Raw genomic sequence first — 17736 nt, forward strand, 5'->3', positions numbered from 1 at the left:
ACTTTAAATTTCCCTTTTTTTGCTTGTCAAGATTTTTTGGATGGGTCTGGCCCCCCCACTTTCAAAAACGATGCTACGTGCCTGATAAGTCATTAAATTTGCACCTGATAGTAAACATGAACCTGTAAATATGTTTAAGCCTTTATTTATGAAACATTTACAAAAACTCTTTATTTAGCTTTTAAATTACTTTTTAAAACTTATTGCCTTTTCACAAAGTAATGGTAATGGTAATGCATTACTTTACCCATGTAATGGTAATGTAATGTATTACTTCAAGAAAATTAAGTAATGGTAATGGTAATTTAATGCCCTAATTCATGAAGTAATGGTAAAGTAATGCATTACTTTACAATGTAATTCGCCCCAAGCCTGCATGGAAGACATAGAACTTAATTTTAGATCACTTGTTAATAAATTACAATGCTTGACAATATATTCATGTACTCATATGCATAACGCTGTGTTCTGAATTTGTTAATGAAACATATTTTGAGAACTTTGGACAAACTTTGAATTCAACAGTTTTTTTCTGCTCGTAGTCACGCAATCTACAAAATCACATGATCGACTATCTATTTGATCACGTGACCGACTTCAATGTTTTTCGTGTCGAGTGCGTCATTTGAAATAAAAATTTAATCGCGGCAAATGAGTCAAACCAGTGGAAAACGATATGATAAAACGATGGATTGTTGTACGTAAATCAGCGTACAGTTAAGTAAAGCAGTTTATCGGATTTTGTTTAGCCATGCTTCATCCATATCTACCTTTGTCAACAAAGTCGTCAATGCGCTTGAGATTAGCCTTTCACTGAGACACTTGACACTACGAACATTTCTTTCTTTTACAGATAGACTTCGCCTGCCTCTCTTAATATAAAGTTAATACATCAGAACGCATGACCTCATATCTACAAATAAATAGAAATGTCCTAAACGCCAAAACTAACTTATGGTAATTTGGTGCGTGCAAAGTTAGTGACATAATTTCTATATTGAAGGAATTTTAGGTTTTTTTTTTATTCCTGACAAAGACAATGTGCGCTTGCATGCCTCATGTATCTTTTTGTATATAATGGACTTGCCGATATATTTGCCAGAGCATAATGCGATTGTAAACAACAGACTGGTGTGAATTTGTAGTGATTTTTTTAAAATTCGAATGGTCTTTAAATCTAGCCTGACTTCAAATGGTAAACAATGGTAAACAATAATTATTTATGTTTTGATTTATTTAATTTGCTATTGTAATAGTAGGATATATATCTGGAATTGTTTTTACATAATATGGAAAGCATGTATGACTTGAAATCTAAGGAAAAAAATGTAGGCTACCTATTATATACTAGTTATAATCTTTTTGAGAACAAGAAAATTAACATGTGAGAGTAACTAAATCGTATTTTGATTTTTGTTTTCCGTATTCAGGATAGTAATCGCACAATAGTAGAAGACAATATCGATGACAGCTTTGGAAATGACCTCGAGAAAAATGGCGACTTTCCCTCAACCGGAAGTCGGTACCTCGGATCAACTCAGTACTGGGATTCCAGTTTCCCGAGCTTACTCACTCATCTTGGGGTCGACACAGGACTTCCTAAAATGAAAAGAGTGCCACAAAAAAGAAAGGTTTTATGATTATTCATTCTGTGAAATAGACGGAGACTCTTGTATTTCTAGGGCAGTACTAAGCGAAGATTTAAAAAAATGTTTGTCTTGTTATTATTGTAAGAAAAAATCATACCGGTAAATTTAAAGGTTGAAACAAATGATCCAAATGGAATAATATAATAGATTTGCAGATACATGTCTGAACAAAGTATAACTGAAAAATGGACTGTATTTAACCCGCATAAAAACTTTTTGGGGATTTATAACTCGCGACGTATTGAAGACATACCCCTTAGGTCAGCTGAGGATTTACTAAATTTAAAACTAATTTGGGACCAATCTTTAAATCATAAGGTTTAGACACTGAGTAAAACAACTCACCTATCAAAAGTTGTTGCATTTATTAATCAAAGTACCGAAGAACTGACGGGAGTTGATTTTGTCGATGTTTATTTATTTAAGGTAGTACAAAACACCCCTGAAATTATTTATTTGAAATATGTTCTTAAATACACAAACTAATGACTTAATATGATATAAAAATTAATTTCAGTCCATTATCTTAAGAAAAAAATATAAATCATACCCATCAATTACTCAAGGCCAAATAAAGGACTAAAGCCAGAAACTATGAAAATCGGCCCTGTCCCCAGACTTATTCATATTTTGTGAGATTAATGGTCACAATATTTGCTTCCTAGAATAATTTACTTTTTGTCGATATCTCTATTCGTTTCATAATTACAAGCTTCTAAACATACCATGAAATTCTGCGCTCTGACGTCGTGACGTCATGTCGACTGTCATAAATATGAACTTGGTTTGGAAGTAGATAAAAACATAAAAGGTTAGAAAAATTAGAAAAATCTTTCAAAATAATTTTGTTGAAATTAGATTTGATTTTATTCATAAATACAACAATGACATTGAAAAATAATATTCATGTACATATCAATAATTTTATCTTGTTTGTCATTGGTTGTATTATAAATGACGATTATTTACAGATTCTTGTACAGCATATACACCCATGATTATCATTATATAAGTTAATTACAATTTTTAAAAAAATTAAATACACAAGAAAACAAATCTAAATCCAATTATCATAAGATAAATATTTTCGATTCAATTAATAAATATATCAAGAATAATTTTTCTAAAAAAAAGACATATGAGTAGTAAAACAGTCAGATAAATGTAATTCTAAGTAAATAAGTTATGTATTTTAAAAGTTGTGTACTAGATAAAAATTTAAAACTCTTAAATCTAATGAAAAAGAGAGCAGGAACAATTTCAATTAATAATAAATATATACATCTAGACAAAAAATACAGTACTTTATATTTATCATTGGATTCATTTCATTGCCTCTCTCTCTCTCTCTCTCTCTCTCTCTCTCTAAATCATCAAACTACTACATGTACCGCATTTCAATACAATGGAATTCTAAACATTATATAATAAATATCCTCAAAACAACAACAAAAACTCACACAAACAGGAACAAGTAATTAAAAGATCAAAATCAATATATTCGAAAGGACATTACCATGCATACGTAGTTGCTACACCCGCAGTGTACACCCATCTCTCTCTCTCTCTCTCTCTCTCTCTCTCTCTCTCTCTCTCTCTCTCTCTCTCTCTCTCTCTCTCTCTCTCTCTAAAAATCATAAAACAAATCTCTACTTAACAGTTTCATCTTATATATACAGAGCAATGGTAATATGGCTAAGACAATTATGATATTCACTACCACAACCAGTAACTGTTCATTCCTCGGGTACACTGTCACAACTGCTCGCATCACTGTCAGACTCATCAACGGGAGGTGGAATGTCTGCTGCATCAAGAACATGCTCACCCCAATCACGCACACCGTACTTCCCTCCCTCATGTCTTCCTTTTGACAGGTACCAAATGATGGCCGCTATATGGGAGCACATACCCACTACTCTGGCACCTGGCCTGCATGTACAGTACCATGCATCTACCGAACAGTCAGAGAACTCAATACAGACCAAGTACTGTTTTGATGATGTGTGGCGACTCTGAATCTTTACCCGCAGTAGCCTGTCATTATCCTTATTGAACCAAATGTCACAGTCCCCATCAATATGCTCTTGGATATAGCTGCGAGAAAGCTTCAGTTGATAGGTCCCGCAAGTCAAGTTCCGTAACTGCTCCTCGTCCAGGGTGGGGAAGTTCTCTATTCCACACTCGGGGACTGGCTGCCACTGAGTTGGCCTTCTATTTAGACCATTATCTTCAACCAATCGTTGGAGATTATTTACCTGTTAAAAACACAATTAAGCAATCCATTAAATTTTACATTTCATATTAAATTCACATATCTTATTTTATTTACTTATGTGGGATAAGCTCGGTAAAATGTTAAACGATTTATAAAATATGTCTCCTTTTTCAGTGTTGATTAAGTACCCGGGTTAGTCGTACCTGTTTAGACAGATAAAGCATTTTAGCTGCGTCTGCCTCGTCTTCCTCTATACTGTGACTTTTGCTCAGAGGTGGGAAGAACTTATTTGACAAGGCGCATACAATTCTGACATAATCTCCAACGAAAGGGATCTGATTTGTAGGGAGGGTACGGTCCAAATATCGCCACCTTTTGATTCTGGCATTGGATGACTCAACTACCCATCTTATCTGTTCAAGGATAAAATCAGAGATACTATTTTTGTCAGTAGTTGTATATAAAACATGGTGCATTGATAATATTTCTTTTTTTTTCAGATTTCTTACCTTTGTAACAAGTCTGCTCTTATTGGCATCACTAGTGCTCATCTGTTTTTGTCCCTTCTCTAAAAATCGAGGCATTTCTGCTTGAATGCCTAAATCTTCAAGCAGGGGCAAAGCATCTCTAAATCCTCTGTCAACGATGAAAATATCGTCTTCACTTAGCCAATTCTTGATGTCCTCTGCATTTGTTTTCATGATATGTTCAAGGATTGACGCATCGTTGTTTTTATGGTCTGCTAGGTATGGTCCTTGAATCGAGACAAAATAGCCTGTGGTTGTCACGATTACCATGGGCTTGATGAGCGACCTTCCTTTGTGGATGCTGTAAGAGCGGCGTTGATATCTGAAGTTGTTGCTCTTGGCGGTGTATATATAGGTTCCATCTAAAACCAGTATGGCCTGACTCTTGTCTATGTCGCCGAACAATGTTTGGGCTAGATGGCGAGTGTGGTCGTTGATTACATCTTCTCTTGTGATGTGTTCAAATCCAAGATTATATGGGACAAAACAAGTCATCATCGCATTTCTAACAGCACTGATTGCTCTTCTTAAACTGGATTTTGAAGTACGAAATAAAGTTGACAGTATTTGATTTGATAATCCAGATTTCAACTTGCATAGAAATATGGCTGTAGATTTTCGTAAACTTCTAGATGGTGTCTGTTTAACATGATCTTTCAAACAGTCACAAAGAGTTTGGAAATTGTCCATACTAAGTCCAAGCAGAGATAGACAATCAGAATCTGTAAGAGTTTGCAGATCATCAAAGTCAAGATGGGTTTGTTCATTTCTTTGGCATAGAACGCGCATGTGCTGCAGTAAACTAAGGATGGCGGTTCTGTTGACAAATGCATGATCTGTTGTTGGAAGTTGTTCTATGGCTGCACTTGTTAAAAGTCCATCTTTCACATGTGCGGGACAGCATCTATTTCCAGATGGAATCAAAACATTGTGTTGAATAAACACGGCTGTGCGACACTCTGCGGATATAACAACAAGTTTTGGTCCAGGCTTTTTACAAACGATGCAATATGCATGAGTCTTTACTGTGGAAAGAAGTTGCAAGGATACTGAAGGTGGACTAGATAACTGTATTCTGTCACTTGTTTGAGAAGACGAACTCACAGATTGTTGAGTTTCAGTGGGTTTATGGCATGACTTTTCTCTGTAATATATGTTCCTACACTTACTGCAGATGACTGAATTTTCTTTTCCTTCCAACAGAAATTTTTTCTTCAGATATTTTCTTATGCTTTTGTCAATGCGGCGTCTTTCCTTAGGTTTTGTTCGTTTTGAACACAAAACACAATTGAAGTACTCCGTTTTGTGTCCTGGCATTATCTGTAAAATAATAACAAAATGGGTACCAGGTAACTCATTTATAAGTATTAAGTGATATTTAATAATATTTTCTACAGTAATGTTGCGTTTATAAATTGGCTTTAGATCATGTGCATTTCACATTAGAATTATTCTGGAGCTAAATAGTTATAATTGTTCTTCAGTATGTCGTATAGACAATTTAAATCACATCAAACTGAACTAAAAAAAAATTATCATTTATAATTTCAGTTAACGTTACAGTAAGTGCAAGGCGAATTGCACATATTCATGTGGGAAATCTGAATTCAATCATTAATTTAAATTCAATCTTAAACATTTATTTGCGATGATCTCACAAAGCATTATTTACTTACCAGTTTATGAATTACATTTCCTCTTATATATCTAATCTGTTATTGTTCTCTAGTGTAATAGTTAAATGTACATGTAATATACATATATATATACCTTGTGTGCTTAAAATTCATTAGCTTTAAACCAGGATCTTCATCTGAATGAACTTTGAATTGTTTACAAGCAGGACATTTCGATTTTGATATCACTGCTTAATTTTGCTTTTTAACACCCCTTTGGATCCACCTCTGGATATTTATCATTTGTTTGATTAGAAAAATACTAACTTGAAAATATTATAATATGCAATTTAGATATAAACCTTATTCAGATTTCCCCATTCTTAATTATGTTATAATGTATATAAATAACAAATCATTGTGTTAATTTGTTTTATTGATTATCATTTTTTCGAAGGTGATAAGAAATGCTGAAAATATACTGTAGAATCATTAGATTTCGTGGTGGCTCAATTTTCGTGGAATTCGTGGGTACCGCTCACCCACGAATTAACATCCTCCACGAATAAATAAATTAGGACGTCATATATATTGTAAAGTCATATTTCCTTTTCTAAGTATTCGAGAATACACGAAATTACGTCCCAACGAACCTGTAAAATTGAAGCAATCCACGAAAATTGGCCTCCACGAATTTTAATGATTCCACAGTATATAAAAAATCATCGCAAAAAAAGTTTATTTCCAAGAAAGGTAACTCTCAAAATTAGGGGCTGTCAACATTCCACAACAATGATATTATGTAATTTCCCATATTTATATAACAATTAATTTGTTAGCCTTGAAGGCACTTATTATGCAGATTCATATCATCTGAACTTTTAAAATATGTTACATGCTATCCATGATACTGTCCTTGTGAGAAAGGCTTCATACAATAGCAAATCCGGGTGCTGATGGGCTCAGTAAAAAACAAAAGCAATAACTTTGATTAAATAAGTCAATATTAACTAGGTACTAGTTTGATTCGATCTTATAAATTGTGTATTGCATTTGACGCTTCGTGATATAGTACAGACACAAGCCGAAAATGGCGACATATATGCAGAAGAAACCGCGCCGCAGACGACAGCAGCAGTATTACGTTTAATAAAAAGAAACAAATAGCCTACTTACCACGCCAATATCTCATAATTTCACATCTTGTTTTCAGGGGGTAATAGGTTGTTAGTTTGACAGATCCATCGTAACGGTTGTGTTGACAGTGAATATCTATTTTTAGCATGCTGGAAAATCCCTTTTTAATGTGGTAACTCGTTCGTCGGAATCAATGCGAATAAGAGATTCGAATTTTTATTTTTACGTTAAAACACAAGAATTCTCCGATATCCAAGAGTTTAACTATTTGAAATGGGGGATAAATTCAATTAATATTGTCTTAACAAGTATAAAACGCAAATCCGGATTGCGTCAAGGTATTCAAAAATAGTTAAATAAAGTATGGCGCCACACTTAAACCAACACAAAACCGATTAATTATTATTCGATTTTCATCAATGTATCTCTATGTAAAATTTTATTTTGGTTTAAGGTTGGCGCCTATATGGAATCAATAAAAATAACTGAGCGTATCTGTAAAAATTGGCTGATTTTACCATACCGTGTCCGGTTTTAGCTCATATAAAAGCGTCCGTGGTGTTTCCCGAAACATTTTCGAGGCGGAAATGTAAAGACAAATGTGTCATGAGTAACTGACAACAAATTGGCTTCAAAGTAATGAAGTTTGATTTTTACGGATATACAGGGCCAAAATCATACATATTTGGCTTTAGTTCTTTAGGATACAACGTATTTCGATAATTTTGAAACATACATTTGGATGGTGTTCATATGATTTTTGTGCAATTAAGCCTTATATCATTTAAAAACGCGTGACTTGTGTTCTTTTCAAAGTAAAGACCTGAAATTTGGACACAACCACCACCAGTGTTTAAGCATTGTGTCAAACGAATTTTAAGGTCATATCAACAGGTCAAAGGTCAAATATGATGACGTCATTTAGGATTTTTATCAATTTATACCTCCGTCAAACATACTTAAACCTTAATTAATCTAAAACCAATGGTTAAATTTTCTTTATTTTGATATATTTCAATAACAGGGTCATGACAATCATACTCTTATATTTTATTCAAATTTGAGTGATACGTTTTTTTAGATACCGTTAAGTGCTGCAAATGTTCGTCTTAAAAGAGTATTCACAAGCACTAGTTTTACATTATATTGAATGAGAAATTATCTTAAGTTACCAGATATTATTTATTTCAGTATTTTTAAGTAACAAGAAGGTTTTCCATTTTAAATAGCAGCACAAATATTTGTATTATCTTGATAAATTACTTAATGGCATACAAAAATATAACAATGACTATTTCATTTAACACTCCACTGAAAGGAGATTCCAATGGTAGGTTTGGGGCGATGTGGGCAAAAATTGTGAGGTCGGATTTTTTTCAAATTTTACGTATTAAAAGATTTCATTCCAAAGGAAAGAATATAAATATTTCAGGAAAAATTTTGCTTATCTGTTTTGTACTACCTTAAAATTCAATGATATGTTATTTTGCATGACAAGTGCAGGTAGTTTCTAATCTGTATTTGAATTACGCACATTTTTTTAATATGAATTTTCGGGCTTTTTCGACACAAGAATGTTGATAAAACCCCATATGAATCATGTTAAGTAATATTTAAAGATAGAATTAATTTAATTCAGTCAAACTATGTATCAGTGATAGATATATATCTGGAGAATTTAGGGATCCAAGCAATATTGAACTCTCGTCTCGTTCAACCAAACGCTCGGCTGTCGCCGTTAATCTCCGACAAGCATGCAAGAAAGACTCTCTGCTTGTCGGAGATCTACGGAGACAGCCGAGCGTCGAGTTGAACGAGACTTTATTGAACTCTGGCGTAAGAATACATACGACTACAAAAAATATCTTAATTGTTCGTACCATTTAAAATCTGGCTATTTTCAAGGTATTTATAAATAAGTTTCCTTGAAAAAAAAGCTTTAGCGTACATTATTTCGAATTTATCAATTATTTTCAAGAACTAAGTCTTGTCAGCGGCAGTGATTTGTGCTTTGATCTAAACACTGTTTCACTTTCGGTTTGTCAGAGTAACTGCATAGGAGAGTTGATTAAAATCAACTCCCAAAAATAATTACCTAAAAAAAGGTTTTAAACAAATATAGCACATATTGAAATTTTCATACTTTTTGCATTAGATATTGTAAACGCAAAATGGGATTATATAAATTAATGCAATTAGTCCCATCCTTTTTTAATAAAAAAATTACCAAATTAGGATAGTTCAAGAATCTTTCAGTGTAAAAGATTCCTGGATCGTTAAGACTAAGACTTGTAAAATGTGTATATTAGATTGTGTTACCTTTTCTTTTTTGTAAGACTACAGGCTCCACTCAAAAGTCTTCTGAAACACAGAATTTGGTCTACAAAGAGGAACTGGGAAAAAGAAATGAGGTAAGATTCTCTCTCTCTCTCTCTCTCTCTCTCTCTCTCTCTCTCTCTCTCTCTCTCTCTCTCTCTCTCTCTCTCTCTCCAAGAGATTCAGTTCCCTTAAACGTACCTCCGCTGCCTGCATGGGCTTTAATATAACATGTTAACAATTAGACCCATTTAAACAATAGCTCGGACTTTGGGGAGTTGTGTCAAACAGCAATATGACGTAGACCTGTCTATTTCATTGCTTGCCACTCAGCCATGGCTCTTGTAAATCAACAAATTTTGTCTGGCTTTTGAGCTAAGACTACCAAATCTATGAATATTCCATCCAAAACCAGCGTGTTTTTTTTTAACTTGTTTTGATGGAAGAAACAGATAGTTACGTCCTATACCGAAAGTCCAAGGTATTGTAAAAATGGTTCTAAAGTGAAAATTATTTTGTTAATTTTTCATAGAATAAATAAGAAATCACCTTTCGCAATTTTTAACAATTAGGGTCGGTGGTTGAAGATTGAAAATATAGTACGTGAGAAGATGGAACAGTTTGACGATTACTGTACCCAGCTGGTCTCTCAGAACGAGGCTAGACGGGAAGAGAATGAGAGAAACGCCCATCAGCTATATAACAAGCTGTGGTTAGAAGAGGAGAAGGTAGGAAAATCAAATCCATTCAATAATAAAAGTACTAAAAATACTGAAAAGCGTCAAGCCAGAAAGAAAATGTTAAACAGATACCGAATGATATAAAAATAACCGTTACGCTTTAAAAATCCCCGATTTTAGCAAATGTAAAGCAACAATATATACCACTGTATAAACGGATTTATTGATTGTAAAATTTATTAGACGGGTTAGAATATACTAGAACTGTTCCACCCTTCCTTCCCCCTTTCAAACTAACTTACACCTACATGTCCAATCGTACACAATATGACGATATCGATATCAGCTTTAACTTTTTGTATTTGCCTATTTGATGTAGGCAAATCGATATTGATACGATATCGTCTATATCGATACCATGGTAAGATAACGTCACAAATTAGACATTAATGCAAAATAATGAATATGGAGTTTTACAATTGCAATATAATATCGATACAATATCGTCGATTTCAACACAAAGTATAGCTGTATAAAGTAATGATGTGCAATGTCTCTACGGTTGAAGTTAGCGAATCGACATTTAAGTACGATATCTTCGATATCGATATAAATGTTGACACCGTAAATTAATAACAACAGTTGTTGACATTCGCAAATCGAAATCGATACGATATCGTTGATATGAAGCCAATTTAAGACAACATTGTTGCAAATAACTTCTTAGGTAATGGAAAATGGTGTTTGACGATAGTGAAATGATATCGATACGATAGCAACATTATCATCGATCTCGATTCTCGATACTACATTGTGTCTTGAACATAATTCAACTTACATCTTTTGAAAAAAGCAATTTACGAAAGACTACAGGAAATGATATAATTGAGACTAAAATTATAGATATAAAAAGACTTTTTTGCCAGAATTTCCCTCCTGCAAGAATGTTTATTGTTTAATATTTGCATGCATAGAAAAGAGAAGCAGTGATAAGAAATTCAGCGTGTGACAGGATATGGCGTCACCACGCCTTAATGCGCCAGAGGGGCGAGGAAGAATGGAGAAGAAAAATGGCCAAGAAAATCCCAGCGTCGCACGAAGTAAGCCTCTGTCTGTCTGTCTGTCTGTCTCTCTCTCTCTCTCTCTCTTGTAATAAACATAATCACCTTCTGGAATGTTGCCCCGGCTATTTCTGGGGGTTCCTATTCCTCAAAACCTAGCTCACAAAGTTTTCCTATATGTAAAAAAAGAAACTCATTGCGAAATAACCAGACGCATAAAGTTTGTTGAAACTAAACCTTCAGTTAATAAAGAGGCCCATGGGGCCACATCGCTCACCTGAGCAACAATGGGCGTTCAAAAGATATTATGCCATATGGTCCATCGGTAGAATAACAAAAAATAAATATTGTAAAGTATTCGAATTTTACACTTGTTTTTGCATACACGTAATCTTTGACATTGTACCTTCATGAAATACTTTTTTTTACCAGAATAAGAAAATCCTACGCAAGATATAAAACTAAACATTTGGTAGGGGTACACTGTTAAGTTGTTAACTTCCAATTCCCTATATTTTCGTTCTGCCCCCCCCCCCCATTTTGTAAAGCGATCAAAATATATGAGATCATATAGGTACATTTTTTTCATCAACTACTTACTAGTTATTGTATTTAAATATATATATATATATATATATATATATATATATATATATATATATATATATATATATATATATATATATATATATATAATAGTTATTGTTTTTTATTTAAAAAATCCTACATGTATAGATGTGAAGAAGAAAATTGTACCTCAATGTGCTCAATTCCTCAAATTAAAAACATTCAAAAAATTTATTTGTCTTCTCCATTATAATTAAATGACTGTTATTTACTTTGCGTACTTACCAGGATAATTTTCCGCTGTGATATTTTCTTAGGAATAGCGATAATTACTTTATCCCCGCAACAGAAATGTGTCAGAACTATGAAAACTGTTTTAAAGATGTCGTTTTTATTTACGTGTGTCGGAAAAACTATCAAAATTGATGTAGATTTCACATTATTTATTATATAAAGAGGGGCTCCCAGAGAGTAGGTATATACAGAATATCATTCTTTTATTTTGTTTGTACAAGTATTTAACATACTCTTATTCATAGAGAATTTCTAATGTTCTACCAAAATTTCAGCATCAATCGTAGAATCATACGCAAGATACAGAGCTCACAGTTCGCCTAGGTTTGAGTCATATTTTGTTCACATGAGTTCATTACATTCAGCTTAAGATTTTTAACTTGGTATTTCCTATTCAGCATTTAAAATGGAAAAAAAGAATGGCCTAAGATTTTCAATTCTTTTTTTCACTCAAGACCATTTCACTGGTATTTGAGGTTCAAAATCAGTTTATACCAATGAACACAAACCAAACACAGTCAATGATCACATGTAAGTAGGAGTAATAATGACGAAAAAAGGTTAAGTTTACAATACAATAAGTTGTTATAGTTGGTTTCTGGAAGAAGAGACTTTGAAAATTTTCTCAAGAAATATTAACCAATTTTTTACTTTTTTTAATATTTTTAAGATTAAAATTTTTAAGAGTTTTTAAGATCTATGTACAAACATAGAATTGTGAGCAAATCTCTGTATCTTGCTTATAATTCGAAGCTTAACACTCAAATATGGTTAGTAAATAGAAATTGTAAATAATTAAACACAAGAAACATGCACTATAACAAATAAAGAACACAATTTATTTTTTCGAAATGAATCATATATATACATGTATATACCTACATATTTCCATCAGCGATATCAAACTCTATTTAAACTGAATAAACTCGACAAAATGCCGAGCATCTCAACAAAACCTATTGCATTAATCTACCATTACGCAAAAGATAATGCCGAATTACCGATAGAAGGAATTGTATTTCAGTACTTTTTTGATACATCAAATTTTGCTTAATTTGCGCAGGTAAACAGTTAACTGTTTGATTTACCGAAGTCTCTGTTTGATTTGATACCTAAAAATCACGAAATACAGACGATAGTTCCCAGGTTACAAAGCATAAATAATGAAAACGAAACGAAAATCAGAACAAGCTAACACCAACGTCATGTGTGAAAACTGTCAACGTATTGAAATATTTAGCCTCAATTTACTTCACAAAATCGGCACCAATATATTTTGCATGTTTCAAAACTTTTCCTTCATACGCGAACTGTTGCACATCAAGAAAATTCATCATAGTCAGATCGACCCTTTTTCGTATAATGTCATGGCTGCTTTAAACAAAGAACCTCGTTTTAGAAGTATGGAATACGAGTCTTGGTAAAATGGGTATGCAAACTCAGGCCGTAGCAAAATAAAAGCCGGGGCAGATCGGCAATCGTCAATTCCAAATACGCATTATTTCGCAGCAATATTTACAGCGAATACAAATATACTGGTCCGTAAAATATCCTTAAATTTTAATGAGATTGGCAGATTAATACCTGCCAATCTTTTGTTTTGTTCAGGCCAAGTCTTGCCTACCCATTTTACCGTATGCCGATCCCGAAGCTATTAAACTGATTGAAACACGCCTTTCCTTTATTATTATTTTCGTAATAACTCAGATTTGAAACAGAATTAGCACTTAATTTTTGCAATTTATATTTTCCTTCCCATAAGGATAATTTATTTTAAATTAAACTACGTTGAATTGGACTAGGTAGTTCTTGAGAAGAAGATTTTTAAAAACGCACTCCCTTTTTCTACAGTTTCAAGGTTTTCTCCGCTTTGAATACAGATCAGACTTTTATTTCTGCAATTTATATTCGCCCTCCCATAAGGATGCCTTGTGCCAAATTTGGTTGAAATTGGATAAGCGGTTTTAGAGGAGAAGTTCAAAATGTAAAAAGTTTACAGACGGACGGACAGACGGACGGGCAGACGGACGACGGACAAAATGTGATCAGAATAGCTCACTTGAGCTTTCAGCTTAGGTGAGCTAAAAAAGTGATTGACAGTATTAAGTGTGCGGAATCATTTATTATATATTTTCTTTTTTCCCCAGAAAAAAGATGTCAAACTAGACGCAGAATTAATCACTTGAACTGATTACGTCATAGGAGGAAACACGGTCGTTCAAACGCACTAAATTGTACAGCAGGGTTCAAACATGTCCATAAGCTTATAGAATCATGCGTATTCTTTGTCATATTTTATCATTCCTATGTAATTTTCCTTATTTGTATGTTTTAAGGTGGTATGGGACAACTTCATATTGTGACGTACTTTTTATCAAAATAAAGAATGAAATCAAGTAATTTCTTATATTTTTTCTTTCTTTCCCAATATTGTTACTTAACAATGTAGAGGAATTAGTTAGAGCATGAGCTATGAATATATGTCATGAGTTCAAATCCCGCTGAGACTTTTATAAATTTTTAATTCTTTTTTTGGGGGGTCAAATATTGTAAAATTTGAAAATTCTAAACCTCAATAAAAACTCAATAAAAACCTGTTTTACTGTCAACCTTTTATCATGGCAATGTTGATTTTCTTGTATACATAAAAATGAATAAATAAATAAACACACATAAAAAACAACAACAACAAACACTAAAAATTCATCTTTACTTAAAAAACACATGAATTCTATATTACAGATTACATTGTACTTATACAATTTACAAAGGCATGATTAACACACTAAACCTGTTACTCTTTAAACAAGCATTCTGAGAGAACTAGTATAATTTATCATTAGCAATATATGTTTCTTACCCGCAACTTTATTTGTCGTTGTATGTACCAAAGAGGTTTCGAGATAATTTGGCGAAAGACAAACCCGATGTGTAAAGAGTGGTCGTTAAAAATTAATTTATTAATTATCTGTAAACTCCTTACCGATCTATAATGTCTTAATTATTAAAAATCTACACAACAATTTTAAAAATCATTCTACCATTCCATAACGGAAGTTTTGAAAACGAACCTGGGACAGAATGACCGACTACGATAAAGACTAAACTAGTCCCCTCCGCATGCAAATGATAAAAAATTCTTTTCTTCATAATGGTATCTGATAGCTAATTTGTTGACCTCTCAGCCCCCTTAATTCAAGAGGAGCCCACACGGTGACGTTAAATTGAAAAAAAGGAATAGACCGACTAATTCTGTTCAGCTAGGCTGCTAATAAAAAGAATTTAAAAAAAAAATTGGTGAATCAAAGCAGTGATTGCAAAATAGAGAATATCATTACGAGGGTATTGCATAAGCAACATACAAAAGTAAAAACGAATCGTTTAAAACCACTTTTTCTATCATATGCAGTTTCTTATTGTTAAAGCTAAAGAGCAGATCAATTCAGTAAACCATAACGAAAAAAGCATGGAAAACGAAGTTGGATAGAAAGACCGACAGACGGAAAGACAGCGATTAAGATCATACATTTTCTTCCTGTTCCACTGGTAGGCAATCTGTTTAATATCAGATCGTTTGATCCGCTCATGTAGATTGCTACACTACGTAGCGATCTACCTGAGCGGGCTAAAGGATATAATTTTAATTATATTGACCAGTAAGGGGTAAATAATTTTTATCACCACTAGGCCAATCATACTTCATTTTCTTTAATAATTAGTTATAACAAGTATATTTCAAGTAAACAAAGACAGCTACTAAAGTTATTTACTTATAAATCTGAACCTGAAGAGGCCTGATGAACATCTAGTTCTTTTTTATAATTTAAAAAAAAGCACATTTAACTTCATTTTTTAAAAGAAAGTATTTCTAAAACCTTCTATGGCTTAAATGCCATAAACAATATCCACCGTTAGCCACATTTCTGATCTATTATTATTTCATCTCAACCACAATGCATTTATTTAATAAATAATATAATATATTTTAATTACAAATGTGGACCCAAAAGATTCGAGAGAGTCGTTTGAAGAATTCGACCATTCATATCGATTTCTATTCTGCATCACGGAAAGTATATACTTTCACAAATCCATACGTCTATTTTAGATCAACTAAATTAAAGGAAAGCCATATATACTTTTAATATGAAACATGTTTATCTTAATATTACACTATTTAAAAAGACTATCAAAATATGGATCAAATCAATCATAATCAGATAGTCCAGTCGACCTATCATATTGATTTCTATTCTCTAGCTGCTGTCAAAGAAGAAAAAATAACGAATATCAAAAATGATGCGTGCACCAATTAATTCCTAGGAAACTGCGCCATCAGCGGTAGGAAAAATACCAATAAGGCACTCATATCATTATTTGGGACAAAGCTAAATGAAGAATTGACCAATTTGTCACTACCTTTGGAAAAAACCAGTACTTAGAAAGACACAGTAGGAAATGACAGACAGACGGACAAACAAAAAGTTAGCGATCAGAGATAAATTTTCACCGGTAGGGGACCGATAATACTCATTACCGCTAGATCGAGTATACTGCATTTTCTTCAACAAATAAAAAAGGATTAAAACATTTTAAAATTGTTTTAAAATATAAATTAACTTTTTTAATTTTATCTATTTTTTTTACAATTTCTTTAGATTTACTGTCATAAACGATGACTCTTTTTTCGACAGTTCTGAAATATTATTATTATATGTATATATAATAGAGTTTAATTTTAAACAAATTTTATGATACATGTATATTTTTATTCAATTATTGACCCTACATATTCGAGAAGGTCATCTGGAGAATTCGACCTCTCATATCTATGTCTATTCTCTAGCTGTGCAGGCGCAGTATTAATGTATGCAAATATCAGATAAAGATATTAGTAATTTGGGTTAAATCCTCACATTAACCAACTGTCAGAATACATTAACAATATATTGTACATTTATTGGTTTTATATGGTATTTTTTTCTCAAAGTGCTATTTTTACCATTGATGAATAATAATTCAAGCAACGCGTTTATATTTTCTTCTCTATATCCAAATACGGATCAATCGGACAGATCAACCAGATCGTCCAGTCGACCTATTATACTGATTTCTATTATCTAGCGGCTAACGAAGACGAAAGAAAATAACGAGGAGCAAACATAATTCCACCATAAGATATTTACTTTCACAAATCCATACGTCTATTTTAGATCAACTAAATTAAAGCAAAGCCATATATACTTTTAATATGGAACATGTTCATCTTAATATTACACTATTTAAAAAGACTATCAAAATATGGATCAAATTAATCATAATCAGATAGTCCAGTCGATCTATCATATTGATTTCTATTCTCTAGCTGTGTCGAAGAGGAAAAAAAACGAATATCAAAAATAATGCACCAATTAATTCCTAGGAAACTGCGCCATCAGCGGTGGGAAAAATACCAATAAGGCACTCATATCATTATTTGGGACAAAGCTAAATATAGAATTGACCAATTTGTCACTAACTTTGGAAGAAACCAGTACTTAGAAAGACACAGTAGGAAATGACAGACAGACGGATAAACAAAAAGTTAGCGATCAGAGATAAAGTTTCACCGGTAGGGGACTGATAATACTCATTACCGCTAGATCGAGTATACTGCATTTTCTTCAACAAA

The 17736-nt window shown here is 32.8% G+C and overlaps 2 protein-coding genes across 3 annotated transcripts; one reads left to right on the forward strand and one right to left on the reverse strand.

The window, feature by feature from the left end:
• The first annotated feature begins 974 nt into the window (after nucleotides 1-974).
• LOC105346245 (uncharacterized) lies at nucleotides 975-14465 on the forward strand. Of its 2 annotated transcripts, none has more exons than XM_011454748.4 (6): nucleotides 975-1205; nucleotides 1431-1631; nucleotides 9484-9558; nucleotides 10036-10191; nucleotides 11118-11243; nucleotides 14213-14465. In XM_011454748.4, the coding sequence occupies exons 1-6, from the start codon at nucleotides 1203-1205 to the stop codon at nucleotides 14249-14251; spliced, it is 600 nt and encodes a 199-aa protein (XP_011453050.3). In that variant the 5' UTR covers nucleotides 975-1202; the 3' UTR covers nucleotides 14252-14465. The 2 variants fall into 2 exon arrangements, with proteins under 2 accessions (XP_011453050.3, XP_034310717.2); XM_034454826.2 differs by having other exon boundaries at nucleotides 975-1195.
• On the reverse strand, nucleotides 2733-5444 carry LOC117690146 (uncharacterized). Its single transcript, XM_066073046.1, has 3 exons — nucleotides 4377-5444; nucleotides 4071-4280; nucleotides 2733-3907 (listed from the first exon to the last, which is right to left on the reverse strand). The coding sequence occupies exons 1-3, from the start codon at nucleotides 5181-5183 to the stop codon at nucleotides 3386-3388; spliced, it is 1539 nt and encodes a 512-aa protein (XP_065929118.1). The 5' UTR covers nucleotides 5184-5444; the 3' UTR covers nucleotides 2733-3385.
• Nucleotides 14466-17736: the final 3271 nt, after the last annotated feature.

The sequence above is a fragment of the Magallana gigas genome, chromosome 10 (assembly GCF_963853765.1).
Source record: "Magallana gigas chromosome 10, xbMagGiga1.1, whole genome shotgun sequence".
Taxonomy (NCBI): domain Eukaryota; kingdom Metazoa; phylum Mollusca; class Bivalvia; order Ostreida; family Ostreidae; genus Magallana; species Magallana gigas.

Bases quoted from the DNA above. Each gene is read 5' to 3' on its own strand.
- LOC105346245 (XM_011454748.4), top strand. The intron at 9,559-10,035 runs GTAAGATTCTCT...TTTAACAATTAG, and splicing joins AACTGGGAAAAAGAAATGAG to GGTCGGTGGTTGAAGATTGA. The intron at 11,244-14,212 runs GTAAGCCTCTGT...TTTTTTCCCCAG, and splicing joins AAATCCCAGCGTCGCACGAA to AAAAAAGATGTCAAACTAGA.
- LOC117690146 (XM_066073046.1), bottom strand. From the start codon at position 5,183: ATGCGCGTTCTATGCCAAAGAAATGAACAAACCCATCTTGACTTTGAT. The intron at 4,281-4,376 runs GTAAGAAATCTG...ATCCTTGAACAG, and splicing joins AGAGCAGACTTGTTACAAAG to ATAAGATGGGTAGTTGAGTC. The intron at 3,908-4,070 runs GTACGACTAACC...TGTTTTTAACAG, and splicing joins TGCTTTATCTGTCTAAACAG to GTAAATAATCTCCAACGATT.